At 36.4% G+C, this 19968-nt stretch overlaps 3 protein-coding genes across 5 annotated transcripts; 2 read left to right on the top strand and 1 right to left on the bottom strand.

Annotated features, from left to right (window-relative positions):
• Positions 1-73: 73 nt before the first annotated feature.
• Positions 74-7849, bottom strand: pgap6 (post-glycosylphosphatidylinositol attachment to proteins 6). The gene is made up of 13 exons (XM_057330950.1): positions 7671-7849; positions 7275-7452; positions 6812-7022; positions 6588-6718; positions 5025-5278; positions 4631-4932; positions 4451-4544; positions 4246-4363; positions 3144-3283; positions 2878-3056; positions 2570-2716; positions 1995-2111; positions 74-1502 (listed from the first exon to the last, which is right to left on the bottom strand). Exons 1-13 carry the CDS (start codon positions 7729-7731, stop codon positions 1203-1205), a joined length of 2232 nt encoding a protein of 743 aa, XP_057186933.1. The 5' UTR covers positions 7732-7849; the 3' UTR covers positions 74-1202.
• pdia2 (protein disulfide isomerase family A, member 2) lies at positions 7423-19781 on the top strand. The gene is given in 12 exon segments (XM_057330951.1): positions 7423-7441; positions 14598-14903; positions 15634-15840; positions 15924-16057; positions 16258-16395; positions 16909-17025; positions 17113-17238; positions 17540-17737; positions 18280-18400; positions 18484-18665; positions 18801-18926; positions 19023-19781. Coding segments are annotated over 11 exon segments (1668 nt in total). The 5' UTR covers positions 7423-7441; positions 14598-14650; the 3' UTR covers positions 19089-19781.
• Positions 7905-12533, top strand: LOC130552594 (protein PERCC1). 3 transcript variants are annotated; one of them, XM_057330961.1, is made up of 3 exons: positions 7966-8056; positions 8147-8273; positions 11300-12533. In XM_057330961.1, exons 1-3 carry the CDS (start codon positions 7978-7980, stop codon positions 12063-12065), a joined length of 972 nt encoding a protein of 323 aa, XP_057186944.1. In that variant the 5' UTR covers positions 7966-7977; the 3' UTR covers positions 12066-12533. The 3 variants fall into 3 exon arrangements, with proteins under 3 accessions (XP_057186947.1, XP_057186944.1, XP_057186945.1); XM_057330964.1 differs by lacking the exon at positions 8147-8273 and having other exon boundaries at positions 7905-8056; positions 11300-12529; XM_057330962.1 differs by lacking the exons at positions 7966-8056; positions 8147-8273 and adding an exon at positions 8281-10171 and having other exon boundaries at positions 11300-12529.
• Positions 19782-19968: the final 187 nt, after the last annotated feature.

Here is a 19968-nt window from a genome sequence, read left to right on the forward strand (position 1 = left end):
GAGGTGGTCTTTTTTGAGTGTGTTAAAACTACACACTCAACTAGTTTTACAAAGGATACGTCTTGCTATAGTTGTCTTTTTCATTTATTAGCATATATTCGAAAACATTTAATATCAGAAACGGGTATATAGAGAACTAAAACAAATACAAAAAATAAACAACCTTCATCAACATAAATAGATATTCATGTGATTCCACCTCCAATACGCATATATGGGCCTGCCGTTTGACACAAATACAAAGGAGGACTGTTGGGATAAAAAATATATGTAGTGAACTAAACGAAACGATCAAAAATAAAGAAAACAGTTGAAGTACTTGAGTGGTGCACTGAACTTAACATAAATCGTAATCTTTTTTAATTGTAAGACACAAGACAATATTTTCCATGATTCAAAAAATACATACAAAACCATTTATGTAAAACAAATAATATTTCAACCCTAATTTAACAATTAACATCACAACAAGAGACAAGCCCACAAATAGAAAACTGCCATGACAAATGAAATTCCAAGACAATTTCACAAATGCCTTCATGAAAACAGCCTGAGGTTAAGAAGTAAAGTAAATCCATTTCTACGTAAAGCCTCGACCAATACAGACGTCCAGCGTAAACACATCAGTATGACCTTCCAAAGAACATACATACTGTAACCAAGCAAGTGCATAAAGTGTTTCACCTTTAAATTGTTAGAACAACATTTCAAGGAAGATATCAAGGCTTTCAAAGTGTCTGATGAAGACAAAATGTGGGAGGTACTTAAACATTCCTACGAAAACATTCCTGACAGTGGTTTAAATAAACCCGTGAAACAAGTTTGGCTCCTAAAATAAAATAAAGGAACTGCTTTAAACATAAGGTTAGTGTATAAAAACAGCTCACAATGCCCAACAAATCAATTCTTACTAAGTAGTGTCAAATGAAGAAAGTGCTAAATGAAAATGGATAACAACAAAGTAATTTTCGTCCACAAGCAAGACGGCTTTCTGGTTTACTCATTTTCTCTCACAAAGTGATTTTCTTGATCTCAAAAAAGTGCTTAACGGAGTAAACAGAATCATTCATTGACATTCACTAGTTTACCTTTCAAATAAAAAATGGCTATTGTGACACACAATATTCCGGGTAAAGCTCGATTCGACTCTTAAAGCTAAAACAGCAATGTAGCGTGGCCATCCACTGAGGTTTGTGCAAATATTACGTTCCGCTGACAGTGTAAAACTCTTCTTTCTCATTTTTACATAACTTATACCCGCAGATTTTGTGCGTCCAGCCCCAGGGTGGGACGTGTTTTTCGCGGGGCGGCAGGAGGAAGACCACGCTTGTCGCTACCATCACGTGCCATATGGAATGAGTGTAGAAGTAGTTAATGTCGGTCTGTGCGAAGACGTACACGCACACTCCGATAACTGCAGACCCGATGCCCGGCAGCAAGAACAAGACCCAGCGACGCCATGACGGAGGGTAACAGTGGTGACGTTTCACACTTCGATAGGTCTGTTGAGGAACAGAAATACATTGCTTTATAAATGTATGCATTAGGCAGATGCCTGCTTCCAAAGCAACTTTAAGTGAATTCAAGTAATACATTGTTAAAACTTTGTGGGTATCAAAACTCTAAAATCTAAAATGACACATTTGAGTTTCTAAATGACATACATTAAAGTAAAAAAACATTGAACGCAGAGCCTACGTCGCTCTGGAATTTTAAGGTTCTATCTGACGTTTATGTAAAAAATGAGTAATTCACATACAGTATATATTCTGCAACTACTTATTTACATTATGTAATATTTTACCTTCATGTTGTGTACATTTTGGGACTTTGGGAACAAAAAGGTTATGTATCCACAAAGTCAAGTGGAAAAAACTTTAAAGCTCAATATCTCAAAACTGCTCAGAATGTAGATAAAACCTTATCATTTCAAGGCAACGAATAGTTTAAAAAAATTAATTGTGATCTATATGTAATATAAAAGCCAAGCTTACCCAGGCTGTGACCATAATGACCAACGAAAAGAGGACGGGGCCTAAAAGGTTCCACAGCCCCCTGCGATCCAACTGCATCACCATGGAAATGACAAGAGTGCCCCCCATAAACAACATCTAAAATGCAAGAAAAATTATAACTATTTTATCCAAATAAAAAATGTACAAATCATAGTTACAATGTAGTGGATAAATAGCTTTTAACATTTTTGGAAGAAATGCAATTGTTGCAAAGCACTTCAAAGCTCTTACTAGTGCGTTGCTATGCAGCTGCTGAGGTTTTCTGAATTTCAGCATGTTACAATCTGATAGCGAAGGATTTCCAAGTGGTTACTTACAGAAAGCTAAAACTTTAAGATTATACATTAGCAACAGGGCCAGTAAAAATAGCTATGTGACCTTGTGGAGGGTTGCTATGCAACAAACATACTGTACATCAAGTACAAAAACATGCAGAAATGGTTTTCTTAAAGAACAGGAAAATCTGGTTTGACAAGCTATAAGCTCGTACCAATAGATTCATTGTCGCTGATCTCATGGAACACAGATTTACAAACCCATAGCGCTGTACTCACATATTTGACCGGCTCCAGGAGTCGTGCCATGCACAGGATGGTGACCCACACTGACACAACAGAACCCAAGAAATCACAGAACTGGAGAGTGTCATAGTCCATGATACACATGACGGTCACACCGGGCTGGTCACATGCATGATAAAACTACAAACACACACTTGGTTAGATATACTGTATATATAGGATTATAAATGCTAAGGCACATTTAGATTCATTTCTGTTGACAACGAACGTTTTGGGCTATTTTTAAAACAGCATCTGAAAGAAAATACAAACGAAGCAGAAAAACGCTTGACATTATGTACCGTTGAGAAGAACATGGTAAAGAAGTATACAGCCGCCTCAGTGTGATAGCCTCTATAAAGCGCCACAATGATGGGTGGAATGAAGAAGAGGTTGCTGAGGGTGAGGAGCAGAGCTGCAGCCATCTGACGAGAGAACGACTGCGCAGTCGAGCCATCCGTACAGCCCCATCCCTGCCAACCTGCCAACAGGAATCCAGTAAGAGCCAATTCAGACTATAATGTGTTTTTGTCCTCAGCTCTTACTCTCTCTGTGTGTGCGTGTTTACCAGCTTTGCACACACATGCGGCATAGAGGTAGCCGTTTGTGCGCAGCAGTCTGCACTCTCCGTACGGTCCGCAGTCCTCGATGCAGGCGGTGACGCTCACAGATACACTGACTACGGCTGATGCATTTTTGCAGTCAACACTGGAAGGAAAATATTATGGTATAACACATATAAATAAAGCAACGGCGAATAACTACAGAACACTATATTATTATAATGCTATCCACACTCGATGTTGAGGGGTGCCAAAAATATATAAAAATCCAATTGGAATAATCTAATTGTGTTGGGTTAAAAAAATATTTTACAAAATATAAAAATATTTGACATTTTTTGTTTTTTCATTTATGTATTTGGCGGAAGCTTTTTTCCAAAGCGATTGCATACAATACATATGTCTTTTATCAGTATGTATTTTTAGAATTTACATTTTTAGGTATTTAGCAATTTTAGCAAATGAATGTTATATCCTTTTGTCATTTCACAATTTACTATTTTATTTTATTGCTATATAGGCTTCATTTATTCAGTTTTAGAATTTTATCATTTTTATTTCCCGCTAATAATTTTAGTGCCTCGACTTATTTCAGTTTATTGCTAAGGTAAAATGTATCATTTCTGTTAAGTTTAATTTATATTAGGACTGTCAAACGATTAATCGTGATTAATCGCATCCAGAATAAAAGTTTGTGTTTACGTAATTTATGTTGGTATTCTGTGCTAATTAATTTTGTATTTATGAACACATACACATAAATGCATTTCTTTTAGAAAAATATAAAATAAACGTTTATTAGGAATTTAAATTGTTGGTAAATATAAATTAATACATTATTTCCTAAACATATAGACAAGTATGTGTATGTTTTGTGTTTATAAATACAAAATTATTATGCCCTGTACACAGATATATATTATGTAAACACAAACTTTTATTCTGGATGTGATTAATCGCGATTAATCGTTTGACAGCCCTAATTTATATGTAACATATACAGGTATTGACCTGATTTGAATGAATTGTTTTAGTTTCAGTAAACTAAGACCTCATGTCTGTTCATGCAACAGGTGTTCAATATTGTGCTCTATACTGTATACTGACCTGTCATTGCAGAGCGTCTGCAGGCTGAGGTACCACATCGCTGCCTCTGGAAAAGGAATCCTCAACAGCACACGTGATTCATTTTTGCTCACGCTCAGAGAATATCCCTGTGCGAACGCTAGAGGCACACACACACAGAACATGCATGTCAAATGAGTCACGCAAGACATGAAGCATAACACCTGAATGCTCATGTATGACTAACCTGCATAGCATTGTTTGCTAGTGTTGACATTAATTACGGGAGCTGCAGGTGTGAGGCATGCTTTGACGCTTCCAAATCCACCAATCAGAGCACTCTGTCACAATCACATGACACAATGTATAACAGCACTATGTATAACTTAAAAATATTATTATTAATAATATGAACAAAGTTGCTTACAGTGTTCAAAAGGAGCTGTACGACAAATGTACCCCCACTGTCAGCGGTAGAGTCCAGATCCAGTGTGAGCACGGTCGGGAGGTCAGAAGTCACACTCAGGTTGCTGGATACTATGAAGCGTAGTGAAAGCACATCCTGTTCGTCTCTGAATACAGTCGGGCTCCTCATGCACACAGGGCCGGAACTGTTACCACGCAGTCCCTGCTGGTTCGTCCCAGAAAGAGATGCGTTGCTGTTGCTTTGGGGGAAAATGAATGCTGAAGTGTTGAAATTCGAAGAGACGCTTAAAGGTTTACACCCCACTGTATGAAAACGAGGAAACATGGAATTAAAAAAATGTTAGTTTAGCAAAACAGGCGAAAAGCCATTTAGGGAAACAGAAGTGGTAGATGACCTGTGACATTGGCGGAGATGTTGAAATCCACTGTGGTGTTAGGTTGACCGGTCTTGATCGTAACTAGCACCCAGGTGTTCCACGGAGGGGTGGAGAGCGACGCAGTGCAGGGTTCTAACTGTGAACAGTTCACTGTCACTACAGAGCCGGGCCTTAAAGTGCTGACGCCGAGGGTGATAGAGAGGTCACTTCCCTTCAGAGAGATGTTCTGGATCAAAACATCCAGTCTGGAGGAGAGCTCTGGGACAAAAACTCTAAAAAGAAAAACGCATTGCATTTTGATAAAAAAATTATAAAGCAAACACACACCGAACAGCGACACCTCTTCGCAGTTCAGATACATTTATTTAAAAAAAAGTAAATGTGTTGAAAGAGTGGTCTCTGCTACAATATTAGCACCTACAGTATTGGTATTTTGAATGAAGAAATGAAGCCCGTCTTAAGACCAATACAAATATTTGATATTTTCACAAAGAATTACGATAGCATAATATCCTTTTCAAATATTTTTTTTGTATGGCTTCATAAATTACAAGCAGCACAAGTACTCATATTTATACTTGCAACACATACTGTCTCTTATTTACATATCTTGTCTGCATTAGATGTGACGGTTTTATGTTATAACGTGAACGAAATGATAAAACATGAGCATGATTTACCTAAAAGGAGAGCACTAATTCATGTATAAATAAATTGTGGGAACAATCCAGGCTATAATGAGCATCAAAGTTTGATTTCAAGCATTAACTGAATTATAATTAGAGCTGTCAAACGATTAATCGCGATTAATCGCATCCAGAACAAAAGTTTGTGTTTACATAATATTTATCTATGTACTGTGCATATTAATTTTGTATTTATAAATACAAACACAACCACATGAATATATATTTAGGAAATACTTTAATATATTTATTTATATTTACCAATAATTGAAATTATAAATAAATGTTTATACATTTTTTGATTTTCCTTAAATATATGCATGTATGTGTATGTGTTAATAAATACTAGGCCTGTCAAACGATTAATCGCATCCAGAATAAAGGTTTGTGTTTACATAATATATATCTGTGTACTGTACATATTCATTTTGTATTTATAAAGACAAAAATACACATACTTGTTTATTTATATTTACCAATAATTTAAATTGTAAATAAAAGTTTATTAATAGTTATATTTTATATTTTTCTTAAATATATGCATTTATGTATATGTGTTTATAAATACAAAATTAATATGCACAGAACACCAGCATATATTATGTAAACACAAACTTTTATTCCGGATTCGATTAATCACGATTAATCGTTTGACAGCCCTAATTATAATTGAATTTTTTCTGTAATATACTGTAAATTATACTTATTATAATTAAACATAAGGGTCACATAGAAGTTTTTTTTGTCATGTATGGGTCTCGGTAGATCTTTGAGTGAAGAGTGACATTACAAATTTCTGCAGACAAATTCTGTGCATAACAGAGACAATATGCTTAAGAAACCAACAATGCCAATATACACAGCGCAATCTATTTATACACACAATAGCACATACTTAAACAGAGCTGATGCTTCGTCTGCTGTTAGCGTTTGATGGAGCAGAATGTGGTGAGTCAGGACTGGCAGGTCAGCCGCTCTTCTCACAAACATCTGCGGCTGAAACAAATACGAGCAAGACGGCAATCCCTATAACAGAAAAACACATATTGCACTTCTGTTCTTTGGAAGCAAGAAGAGCATTTAAACAAAGTGCCACCAAAAATAAAGATGAATATGAACCTGCTGCTCTATCTTGCCGTCATCCTTGGGCATGTGAGCGGCCATGAACCAGTCGCCAGGTTTGGGGTGGGTCACATTGAACAGTGTCACATTACTGCTCTGTCCAGTTGGAACAGTCAGTGTAATGTTGTGGGCAAGAGTGACTGACGTTGAGTTCGGGAACTCTGTGTTGATGGGGTTGATGACCGGTGGCGCTCCTGACCTAAAGTGCCTGGTGATTCGGATTAGATTGACAAAAATCAATGCAAATTTAAGTTAATTCGATTTGTTGCTACTTGATCATTTAGCTGCCACTTCGTCCACTATCTTCAGTCTGCCTTTGATATATTATACAGTTTTACAGTAGTAACTACCGCATTTTGATGGCCAGTAGGGTTACTATGCCAACAGAGGATTCGTCATCACTTTCCATTAACAGCATTATAAACGATATATTACGGAAATGAATCAAATATATGCATACACAGTAATGTTCTGGTCGCCGCAGTTCATCACGGACCCCCTCGTGACCGTGAGCAGCCACCGCACGAGCACCGTATCCTCCGGGACCCTGAAGTGATGGAGCCGAACATTTCCGAACCAGCTGTATTTGGACAACTTCTGAGGCGTTTTAGAGTAAAACCTGTTCAAGTAAGTTACGTCTGGAGGGCAGAAAATGACATCACGAAACGTCAGAGGTAAACAAACTCAATCTGCGTTACCGGCAAAATCCGTGGTGAACTTCACGCTGTTCTTCTTTTATAACATGTTTACCTTAGATAGGTTTAAGAAAACAGGCGACAGTTTTAATTAGCAACACAACCGGTGTCAATGTCATAAAATAAAGATTGCTCAAACGCTTCAAAGACATCGAACTCACCGTCACATAAACAGCCAGCGATGGCATAAAGTAAAAGGCACAGTGCAAAATACTTTTCCATTTTTCAGCGTAAAATTTGTCTAGTCAGCCCATTGTTGTGTGTTTCACATATCCAGAAGAGTGTTTTAACACATGACTTCCTGGTTCAAGATTACTGGACTGCGTCCAGCGTGCGTGGCTGCGTGCGCACGACTTCTGGCTGCTCGCGATGCTTGCGTCATGAATATTAATCATACACCTAGACGTTCAGCCAGCGGATTTGATCGCAGTTCAACCTCGTGAACATTCATCACCAAGGAATCTGTTTATGGATGAAAAAATGATTCTTGGCGATATTAGACAGAGGGCGCCAAACCAAGTGAGAATGAAGCAGCACCCTCATGCCGGTGTGTATAACAACAGTTTTATCTTTGCATTCGGTCTTTTTGAAGGACATAAAATTACATTTTTAACAAAGGCCTACTTTTTATTCCTAGGACTCAAGATGTTAATGATTCTAAAAATTCAGCCATCAAATATAATGATTACAGTGATAAGTAGACGAAATACAGTGTTGATACACTGCCATCTGCTGGTCAATAATTACAACGTCCTTACTATGAGGTAAATGCAGTAAGGTACGTGACACAGCTGTCATTAAAGGGGTCATATGACACGGCTGAAACGAATATTATGGTTTGTTTTAGATGTAATGCAATGTGTATACACGATTTAAGGTTCAAAAACGCTATTTTCCACATATCGTGCATGTTTGTATTTCCTTTTTGCCCCGCCTCTCTGAAACGTGCAGATTTTTTACAAAGCTCATCGCTCTGAAAAGCGAGGTGTGCTATGATTGGCCAGTTAACCAGTGCGTAGTGATTGGTGGAATACTGCAATCGTGTGATGGAAATGTAACGCCTCTTACCATATTTGGAACATCAGGTTCCAAAGCAATTGTACTGACAGGTACGCCCACCTTACTTGCGGTCTTAGTCAACTCATCACCACGAACTGACGTAGATTTGTTAATTGTTGCAATTTTACGTGTCTAATACATGCGTGGCCAATTTATAACACACCAAAGACACAGAAAAACACGTATTCGCGCCATATGACCCCTTTAAATAATGTTACATTGAGTGAGACAAGGTACTCATCCTGTTTTTGGAAACGTTGGAACGGAAGCTTATGTTTAAATGGGTCTGTTGTATTTTTAATCGTTTTCTGTTTCTTGTACTGTCTTGATATGGACCTAAGAGTCTGAAATAAAGCATGAATTGAATTGAATAATTCTAATTCAGTATATTGTTTACTGTGTCTGATTTTTTATCTTTATATGTTTTTGCTTTGCTTTCTTAAAGAGCTAGTTTAACCAAAATGCATATGACTTATAGGAATTAGGAAAAGTACCCCCACACAATTCTTAAAACTAAAACTCACTGCTTTATTCTTGCAAACAAACATCAGTGCTCTTTATAAAGCAACTCTTTGTTAAGATGTAATCATTTCTTTTATTTACTGCAGAATTTTTGTGATGTAGTATTGTCTACCTGTGGTTTATGGATAGTTAAACCATTACATGCTGCCTCAGCTGCTGTTAAGTGTTCTTGTTCTCTAACATATGTTAGTCCAGATGCTACACTCTCTGCTGCTGGTCATTAGGGCCTCTATTGCCCTGCGTCCGACTCTTATTTAACCCATGCTGTACACACACACACACTTGCTTTTTTGCCACCTCCCATTTATATACTTTCAAATACTGTTTACCTGGCAAGATGGCACATAAGTTTGCACAATGCATATGTTTCCCAATGTTTTGACTCAATTTATGCATTTCTACAAGAGTAATTTCAAGCATATGCCTTCGGGTGAAAAGATAAACACTGCAATAACAAATAGCAAAAATTCTATTGATGTGCGGAAACCTTTGACATCAAACCTTTTCTGTTATATTAACCTATTAAGCAACATTTTATTGCTATCAGATATTGTTGTATATTATATTGTTGATTTGAAAAGAAAAATACTTTGACCTTAATTGTATATATAAGGTCTAAGACACCATGCACAGGTAGGATAACATAATTAGCATTGCTTGTCTTTTTAATGGGTTTTTATAAAGGGGCTCATTCAAAAGTCAAAACAGCGTAAGATGCGATTTCACGCCTTTTTAGGTTTACCCTTAAGTGCCCACCCTGTACGAGATAAGCTCTGTAGTCTCGGACTGTTTGCATGCGTGTCTCTGTTCATGTGTGTGTGTGTGTTGGGGACACTTGAGCGTCCCCCGGCAGACGCGGCGTTATAGCGGCCGCCGCTTTGCGCCTGTTTCCGTTCGACTCTCCGGTTGCCGGGCGCCAAGACAAACTCATGCTCTGTTTAACCAGAACACAATTACAGACGTGCGCGTAAATATTTGCTCGGAAAACAGACTCACCTGAAGCGATGGGTATAAATGACCGAACCGATAAATGCCCATAACGCGGAACGGAGAGCACAAATTCAGAAGCAACATCCATACGGTAAGAGACCCACAAATGATGCATTGGATTAAGATTTATCACTTTTGTTTTCTTTCTTTCTTGATTTTAAAGGGATAGTTCACCCAACATGAAAAATTCTGTCACCATTTACACACCTTCGAGTTGTTTCAAATCTGTATACATTTCTTTGTTCAGATGAACACAAAGAAATATATTTTGAAGAATGTACAACAAACATGAGGCACTTTTGACTCACATTGTATTTTTTCTGTCAATGGTGGCCAAGAACTGTTTGGTAACAAGCATTCTTCCAAATATCTTTCTCTGTGTTCAACCACAGAAATGTAGACAGGTTTGGAACTTCTAGAGAGTGAGTAAATCATGACAGAATTTTCATCTTTGGGTGAACTAGCTTCTGTATATCTCTAATGTTTAAGTTTTTATTTTTTAAACAGAATATATGATGGTATAAACAACTCATTTTCTAACTTTCTTTCTTTCTTTCTTTCTTTCTTTCTTTCTTTCTTTCTTTCTTTCTTTCTTTCTTTCTTTCTTTCTTTCTTTCTTTCTTTCTTTCTTTCTTTCTTTCTTTCTTTCTTTCTTTCTTTCAACAAAACCCATCACTCATTTTTTCACACTGATTTCAATGTCTAAATTCTTTTTTTTACATTTATATTTTTTTAAACAGAAGATATGATGGTATAAACACATAATTCGCTTTGGCAAATGTTATTGGCTATTTTTCCTATAATGCAGCTTTACATTGACAATGGTTTTTGCATGTAAGGTGCTTGATGTTTCTTCTTGAGTTTTGCTCAAATGCCTGTTTTCTCAAGTTTGTGCAGTTTGCTGGTTTGGTGGTTTTAATTCAAACATAATTTTAACATAGGCTATAATTTAAAACAATGGCTTTGTATTTTGTGTGTTACTTGTTGTCCCGCTGTTCCATGGATTGTTTTGTATTTCTAATTGTTGTTTGGAGCTCAAATTTCCTTGTTTGGCTGTTTAATAGCAGATTTCCATTATGACAAATTATGGCCCACTATTGAGCTATATCAATGTATATGCCAACATTGAAATTGAAAATTTCACTAAAGTAACAAGTGACAATCTTTAGGTCTGTTTATGCTCACATTCTCACATTTCTTTTTTTATTTCTTTTTATAGCATGGCAGCAAGCGTGATCAGACCGCTGAGTCATTTTGCTTTAGCGAGACCTCTGCAGGCTTGCTTCCTTTCTGTGGAGGATGAGAAGGAGACTGAGGAAGAGTATGAAGAGGAGCTGAGGCAGGAGGTCGAAGATAGTTTGGAAGATGACGAGGATGTAGTCTCCATTGTGTCTCATGAAGAAGAGCCATGGAGTTTTGACCCCACCCCCCATGACTCTGAGATGACCAATCAGCTGCTGCGCTTCGCCGAGCTCATCAGCAATGATGTCCAACGCTACTTTGGCCGGAGCCAAGACCCTGATACCTGTGACATTTATGCAGAGACACCGTGTTCTAAAGTTGGGGGCCGTCAGCGCTACTATGCTGACTTCATTAAAGTTGCATCATCAGGGCAGGGGGAGGAGCCTGAGCCACTAGGGCCCCTTGCAGAGCTCTTTCAAGATGCTCAAAGCAAGGGGCGTGGTCTACCCATGAGCCAACGTCGCCTGCCAATCAGCTTCTGGACAGAGCCTCTCTCACACCAGTTGTTTAGTGATACAAACACGCAGGAGAACTCATTCGGTATGGCCAACACTTCAGAGAGCTCCATTAACATCAATTCTTCATTGAGCATGTACAATAATACTAATGTTTGCACCATGACCAGCTCTTGTATTCCAGGGACTCTCAGTAGCTCAAGCACCCCAGATTTTAGTGATTTACTTGCTCACTGGGCCATTGATAAAGATACCAATGAATTCAACTGTGACCTCCAGCTGTTATAATAGAAATTTTAACATAAACAGTCCCATGCACTCCAAAGTATATTGTTCATTAGAATCTTGTTGTCTGATAACCACAATAATCATTAAAGATTGTACAAGCAAACTATTATTAGAAGCAAAACTGTTTTTTATTCCCATCACTGTTTTGTGAGAATGTATAATAAATATTAAATGTATTTTGTCGCATCCACTGGTGGATGCTTTCACTTGTTTTAGCAATATATCTCAATGTTTATCTTTTATTTTTTTATTTCTTGCTTCAGGTTGTTGCTTTGTGTTCTGGATACAAAAATGTTAATATCTTTTATTTTAGAGAAAAGACATTTAGTGTTCTTGTCCAACCATATTTTGTTGTTTGTTTTGTTTAATAAAACGAATGTGCTAAAAACTATGAAATAGGGCTGTCAAACGGTTAATCGTGATCAATCGTATCCAGAATAAAAGTTTGTGTTTACACTGAAAAAAGTGAAACTTTGGACCAACCTAAAAATATTACGTCAACTTTTTACACACAATTTTATTAGTTTATCGAAATTTATACATTTCAACAAACCACCATTATTGTGATCATTATTGTGAATTTGCTAGTTGGGCTCTTGACTTATATTTTAATGATAAGTTTTCATGGTCTGTTGTGACAGTGTGTTAAAACACATTTGTTGAGGCAATGAAAACTAAGATCCATTGGGATCAAGTGATTGGTGACTGTAATCATTGTGTAAATAATTGCTCAGGAGTGTGTTATTAATGTGTGAATGTTGTGTGATCCTACAAGGTGAGATTTAAACAGTGGTACTAAAACACAATATGAACTAATAGAAAACACTCAAAAAATTGTTAAATTGTTGAATCAATTAGACTTCAAGATTCAGTGTGTCTCAACAATGGTGGCAATCAACAAAAGAAAGCTTCATGCGGCAATGCATGCTGGGTAACATCATAGTACAAAACTCATTCATGACTCCCAGCATGCATTGGCGTTGATCTGTTTATCTGAATTAGTTTGATGATTGTCACCATTGTTGAGATTCGTATGATGACTGTTGATGTCTAAGTGTGCCAAGACAATTGTCTGTTTATTTTATCACAGTATCTTTGTATTTGTGAACCAGGACATTCGAGTCAGTCGTAAAAGATCAACTTCCACATTATTTAGTGTCACTTCTCATATTTATCAAAGCTTGATCGACATCACAAAAATGTAACTTTAAAGCATCTTTTCTTTTCTTATTAATGCACGGGTGTTCTTATTGAAACATTATTGTAAACACTTATAGAGAAAAGAGATTTAATTGAACCAAAATCGAGGATCAAAAGCCCAACGAAAGCAAACACTGATCACAATAATGGTGGTTTGTTGAAATGTATACATTTTTATTTGAATCAAGCCATAAATATAATTTGAGAAAAAATAATAAAATTTCTTGTAATGTAATTTTTTTAAGTTGTCCAAAGTTTCACTTTTTTTCAGTGTACGTAATAATTGTCTATGTACTGTGCATTTTTATTTTGAATTTATAAAAACATGCACGTACACATACATGTAGGCTATTCATATTTAGGGAATATTTAGATGTATTTATTTACATTTACCAATAATTTAAATTATAGGGCCTATATAAATGTTTATAAATGTTTATATTTTTCTTAAATATATGCATGTATGAGTTTATAAATACAAAATTAATATGCACAGTACACAGACATATTATGTAAACACAAACTTTTATTCGTGATTAATCGTGACTAATCCTTTCACAGTCTATAAAAAGTAATTGGTGGTGGAAATATTTTGGTCAACGGTGTTCTCTTAATCTTGACTTTACAACTTTGTTTATATATTGCTCTCAAAACAGGTAAACCAACCTGGTTTTGACACATTTCTCTGTGATAGCCTACTCATCTTGCCTACTCATATACATGCACACACATTACTTATTATCTTAAAGTTGCATGCTGTCAAAATAAATATGCATTTGAACTCATTTTAAAGCCACGTGTAGATTAAAATACAATAGAGTCCTGGAGACACACATTGGAGGGCAAATAGCAGGGCACATGGATTCACATTCTGTGTATTTTAAACGTGTGTTTTTGAGTGAATTTGCTTAAGTACATTTGCTTAAGGGCTTAAGTTACAATACCCCAGGGTAACAAACATCTTTGCAGAAAAGGAGCTCATTGCACATCTTCATCTCTGTGTGAGTGCTTACGTGTACGCGAGCAAACTCAACAGTCTACACAGCACGTCACGTGACAAAGACTTGTTCTGCGCTTGGTTGATCATTGCTAATTCAAACAATCCAACATTGCTGTAATTTTATCAATGAAGGCTATGCACTTTTATTAGATGTGATCACGCACTTAAAGATTTTCTTGAAAGAAAGAAGAAACAAAGAAAGTAATGATATTGTTTGCAGTGTAATCTAATGTCTAACTGAACGGAACTGTGAGAGCACGTGAAGTGAGACCAGTAGTTTTGCACCACGCACGCTCTCTATAATGACTCGTCACTGTTGAATCTCTTATCAGCACCACATGATCGGACAGCAGCATGGACAGGTTCATTTCAGCACCATCCGATCATGAGGCTCCTACCTGTACTGGCTTTCACCCTTCTTCTCTGCGCCTTGTGCGTACGGGCAGACGAGCAAAAGGTTGAAGAAGAAGTTAAGGAAGAAGTTGAGGAACATGTTGAGAAAAAAGAGGACAATTCTGAAGAGGATCCAGAACCAGAAAAGACGGACGAAATTACAGAGGAGAAAAACGTCATGGTCCTTCATAGCGTCAACTTCGACAGGGCGTTGAATGAGAACAAGTACCTGCTCGTGGAGTTTTGTAAGTCGCTCTTAATTTGTCCAAATGCGCTTATTTTGCGCTTGTTGAGCTTTTTTTTGGATATTGCAAAAGAAGGAAAACGCATGCAAAAATGTTAATTCATGTGACAATATTTGTTCGAAAATGAAAAAAAAAATATATATAATATTGACAAAAAAGTTGGTGTATGTGGTGGAAGGCGGAGAAAAGTTGAAAGAATGCTAACGCAAGCTTTACACATCATCCATTAAAAGCGCAGATGTTATTTCTCTCACGGTTAAAGCGGTCAAGTTATGCAAACTTTACAGCCATGGAGTGTCATTCATAGTGCAACGTTCCTCAAGACAGGCTAAAGTAGGCTATAGCGTAAAGAACTGTAAACATAAATTCTATTACATGAAATTTGCATCTGAATTTCGACGGTGTTGAATTGTAACTATTATTTCAATAGTATTTTTACGCAATTTTCTGCACAGGCTAGTTTTACAAACTGAATTTTATTCTTAGGTAAATAAAAAAGATTTTTTTCTTAGATTATATATTTGCAAATAAAATGTAATAAATAGATTTTCAGCGCAAATTGCATCTTTGAAAAAAACCCTTGTCGTAAGAACACTTCAACTTTTGCTTAAAGTCTTTATTGTATATGAGCCATGTAACTTACATGTATGTGTTTACAGAAAAAAGAATCATATTGCAATTTAAGTTTTAAGAGTAGATTTTGCATTCAACTTTCCCCATACCTATAAAGATGCCCCGTGGTGTGGTCACTGTCGTTCCTTGGAGCCCATATATGCTGAGGTGGCCTAACAGCTCAAGAAAGAGTCTTCAGATGTGCGACTGGCCAAAGTAGATGCGACAGATGAAAGGGAACTTGCCAAAGAGTTCAACATCGACGGTTTCCCCACAATTAAATTCTTCAAAGACGGCAACAGGCAAAGCGCCACAGATTTTACTGGTAATGCTTGATTTGCTTAAATGCACAATGTGATATCCATATGGGGGTGTGTTTGCACAGACATTATCCTGTCATTTGCATAGGAAAGCGAACTGTTATGGGTATCAGTAGATGGCTGGAGCGACACACAGGACCGAGCGCTACTGTTCTGAGTGATGTAAAGAGCGCAAAGGCACTGCTGGACTCCAACGACGTGGTGGTGGTCGGATTCTTCCAGGTAAAACATGTATTGTTTGCGTAAGGTAACTGACTTTTAGGATCCAGCAACCTGTATATCCGCACTAGAATATACAGTAACATTGGTCACTTTTTTATTTTTTCAAGTTTCATGTTGTAATATAAAAACGGAAGTTCTTTACTTCCTGCATGAGTGTGCAATAGTGCAGGCTAATCTTTAGTATTCTCTATCTGTAACAGGATCTGGAAGGGGAGGAGGCAAAGACTTTTTATGATGTATCTTTAACTGTAGTGGAGGTCAACTTTGGCATCACAAGTAATCCGGAGCTCTTTAAGAAGTATGATGTGAAGGGCGATGCAGTGGTGCTCTTTAAAAAGGTAATTTTGAAGGAATATACTGTATAATCTTCTAAAAATATGAAACTTCTGAAGTTCTGGTTATATACTAAGAAAAAAAGAAAGTATAGGGATAGTTTCCAAAAGGAAAGGGAGTTGTTCCAAATCTGTATACATTTCTTTGTTCTGATGAACACAGAGAAAGATATTTGGAAGAATGCTTGTAACTGCTAGTTGGAAAATTGCTTTATAAATGTCTTTGTTCTGTTGAACACAAACAATGATATTTTGAAAACTAGGAAAGCAAACGGTTCTGGGGCACTTTTGACTGGTTCTATCCTTGGTGTTTCGAATCAGACAACATCACGCATCATTTCATTTTTTTTGGCGCGTTCAAGGAGCATATATAGTCAACACAGAACAAAGAAATGTATACAGATTTGGAACAACTTAAAGGATGAGTAAATGATGACAAAATGTAAATTTTGGGGTGAACTGTTCCTTTAATGCGTTATCTGCCAAACAGTTTAGTCAGTCTTTGTGTAATTATTTCAGTTTGATGATAAGCGTGCAGACATGGTGCTTTCCAAAGATGACAAGCTAGACAAAGATGACCTGATTTCCTTCATCAATTCCAACCGTGTAGAGCTTGTCATTACATTCAATGAAGAGGTAACATCTATTAATTGTACTATTCTAACTTTAAACAACAAAATTAGAAGCGGTTCATTACGGTTTACTTTCATCTTTTCTTCCCAGAATGCTGATCATATTTTTGGCTCTAAAATCCATAAACACTTTATTCTATTCATAAATTCAACTGTGGAATCCCACAATGCACTGCTGGAGGATTTTAGAGCCGTTGCCAGCGAGTTTAAGGACAAAGTGAGTTTTTTAAGTATTTATCTACACTTCAAAAACTGTTGTGTTTACTTATAATCTATAGCCTGTTGTCCCTTTTTCAACATGAAATGACACATAATGTGGTAAAAAGATGTGTTAAACAAAAATTAGTTATTATTTAACACATTTTGTTTTGAGAGTGTACACTACACACATTTGTTGGTGTTGTTTAATGTACGTTATGCACTTTTTAGTACAGAAATCAAGAGTCCAAGGTTTTTAAGCCCACTAGACCTTTTTGTTAATGATTTTAATAAAATATTCCTAAAATGTGTGCTTTTAGGTGCTCTTCATCAAGATTGACATTTCATCTGACAAAGTGAACCACGTGCTACAATACTTCAGTCTTTCTGAAAATGATGTTCCTATTACTCGCCTCATCAACACAGAGACCGTGATGAAATACGCAATGAATGAAACAGTCATCAATAAAGACACATTAAGAACATTTTGTCAGGGAGTGCTGGGTGGTACAGTACAGGTGTGTATCTGTTTTAACCAATCATCTTCATTTATAGAACATGTAACTTGACATAGCTTAAGATCAAATTGAAAGTTATAATAAAAATGTCGCATTGCAATGCATTTCATTCAATGTCCTATTCCTAGCCTATTTTACAAGCATACAATTTCTGATATTTGGCAGATAAACCACATCTAAGCAAACAAAAAGGCAACACAGAAAGAACTTAAAGAAGAGTAAACAACGTTATGCAGTGCTAACATTTGTTTTGAACATCTGCAAGGGTTTGCTAAACCGGTTGATTCAACGTAATTAAGAGGTTTAACTCATTATTGCGTTTTATTTGCTTAAAAGTGAATGTTTACTTTTACCTTTCGACTTTTTACAATGTTTGAATGTTGTCTGTCACACTGTTTCAAACACTGTAAAATGGGGGTCCAACGTCAACGAAAATACGAAGTTGGAAATTACGACTTTCCATGTTTAATGGAATGCAGCAGTTTTTAAAGAGTATATCAGGAAAGCGTGTCAACTTATCTAATAAAACACTTTCAATATAGCCCCATTTGAAGAGTCAAGAAATTCCAGAAGACTGGGACAAGAATCCTGTTAAAGTCCTTGTAGGGAAGAACTTTGCCGAAGTGGCTTTTGATGACACTAAGAATGTCTTTGTGGAATTCTGTAAGTTAAGCCGCTTATCTTCTCAAATTCAAATAAAAGCATGCAAAACCACCACTGACGCGATCTTTGTTTCCGTCTCACAGATGCTCCGTGGTGTGGCCACTGTAAGGAGCTGGCACCTATCTGGGATGAGTTGGGTGAGAAGTACAAAGACCATGAGAATATAATCATTGCTAAAATGGATGCCACGGAAAATGAGGTGGAGGAGGTCTCCGCACACGGATTTCCCACCTTTAAATTCTTTCCTGCTGTGGCTGAAAAGAAGGTGAAAAAAATGATGCGCACTTACATGCAGCATAATGATTACTTCACCTTTAAAACATAATGCGAGTTCATACATTGTGAAATGAAACATGACTTTGAAGGTACTAAAAAACCACAATTCTCTATATGAAATCAGATTGTCGACTATAATGGACAGAGGGATGTAGAGACTTTCTCAAAGTTCCTGGATAATGGTGGAGTGTTACCAGAAGGAGAGGATGAAGATGACGAAGATGATGATGAGGATGAGGATAAAGATGATGTAAGTCAAAAGTGTATAAATGGGCATTTAACAGCTTTTATGGTGTCATTTATTTATTTGTGCTGGTGTGTCTCAAACTCTCCTCGTGATCTTCAGGTATCAGCTGAACCGACCGAGGAGTCCCCAAAATCTACCAATGAAACCAGCAAGGACGAGTTGTAAAACAAGATAAATCAACTGAAATCAATGCCATGCATGAGCCCATGTATTTTATCGCAATATAATTTCTTCTGCACTGGACAATTTCAACAAATGAAATACCTGACTAAATTGAACAAAAAAAACTTAATAACGTGGACGTTTAGTTTATGGTCATGATTTACAATTTCAGTGAAGATCTGTGATGTACAATCACTTTAAAATATACAATATTCTGTTTAAGAAAAAATTGTTGAGTGAGTTTCATGAAATCTGTCATCCAGTTTTTAAAACCCCAAAATAAAAAAGTTTTTCAAATAAAAAGATATAAAACGAATAAAACTCGGTTGTTGTATAACTGTCCTGTATAACATTCATAATAATCTTACTTTCATTCCGGTAAAGCAAGCGATGCCATTTACATTTTAATACATTTAAAAACAGCATTTTTTATCATCATTTTGGTATTTGTGGTTCTACCCTTATAATTTTATGTATATGATTTAAAAATATATTTTATGTAGACCCCTATTGGGAACAATAACAATAACATCATGTTATTTGATTTTTTTGCCTTTTTATAATAATTTTCATCATAAGCATTTGATCTAAATTACTGCTGTCCCTGATGACGACACTGTGCTCACTGAAACAATTTTTAAGAACAGATCCTTAAGACAGCCTGGAGGCCAAAGAATAACTTATTACATCAAAAGTAGACAAAGCTTAACTAAATACTTTAAGTGCACAGCAAAATCGCCATTGTTAAAAAGGGTCAAATTAACTCTCACAGTGTTTCTATAATCAACACTTTGAGAGTGTGGATTATACATATATACATGGTGAGTGTTAATTTGACCTTTTTAACACTGGCGATTGAAAAACATTGGCATTTATTTTAGTA

The sequence above is a fragment of the Triplophysa rosa genome, linkage group LG4 (genome assembly GCF_024868665.1).
Source record: "Triplophysa rosa linkage group LG4, Trosa_1v2, whole genome shotgun sequence".
Lineage (NCBI taxonomy): Eukaryota > Metazoa > Chordata > Actinopteri > Cypriniformes > Nemacheilidae > Triplophysa > Triplophysa rosa.

What these genes read in the sequence shown, in the direction of transcription:
- pgap6 (XM_057330950.1), bottom strand. Translation starts at nt 7,731, where the DNA reads ATGGAAAAGTATTTTGCACTGTGCCTTTTACTTTATGCCATCGCTGGC. An exon ending in CGCTGGCTGTTTATGTGACG is followed by an intron (nt 7,453 to 7,670) that starts GTGAGTTCGATG and finishes TCTGCCCTCCAG; the next exon opens with ACGTAACTTACTTGAACAGG. An exon ending in TCCTGGAGCCGGTCAAATAT is followed by an intron (nt 2,112 to 2,569) that starts GTGAGTACAGCG and finishes CTTGCATTTTAG; the next exon opens with ATGTTGTTTATGGGGGGCAC.
- LOC130552594 (XM_057330961.1), top strand. Translation starts at nt 7,978, where the DNA reads ATGGATGAAAAAATGATTCTTGGCGATATTAGACAGAGGGCGCCAAAC. An exon ending in GAAGCAGCACCCTCATGCCG is followed by an intron (nt 8,057 to 8,146) that starts GTGTGTATAACA and finishes TTTTATTCCTAG; the next exon opens with GACTCAAGATGTTAATGATT. An exon ending in TACAACGTCCTTACTATGAG is followed by an intron (nt 8,274 to 11,299) that starts GTAAATGCAGTA and finishes TTCTTTTTATAG; the next exon opens with CATGGCAGCAAGCGTGATCA.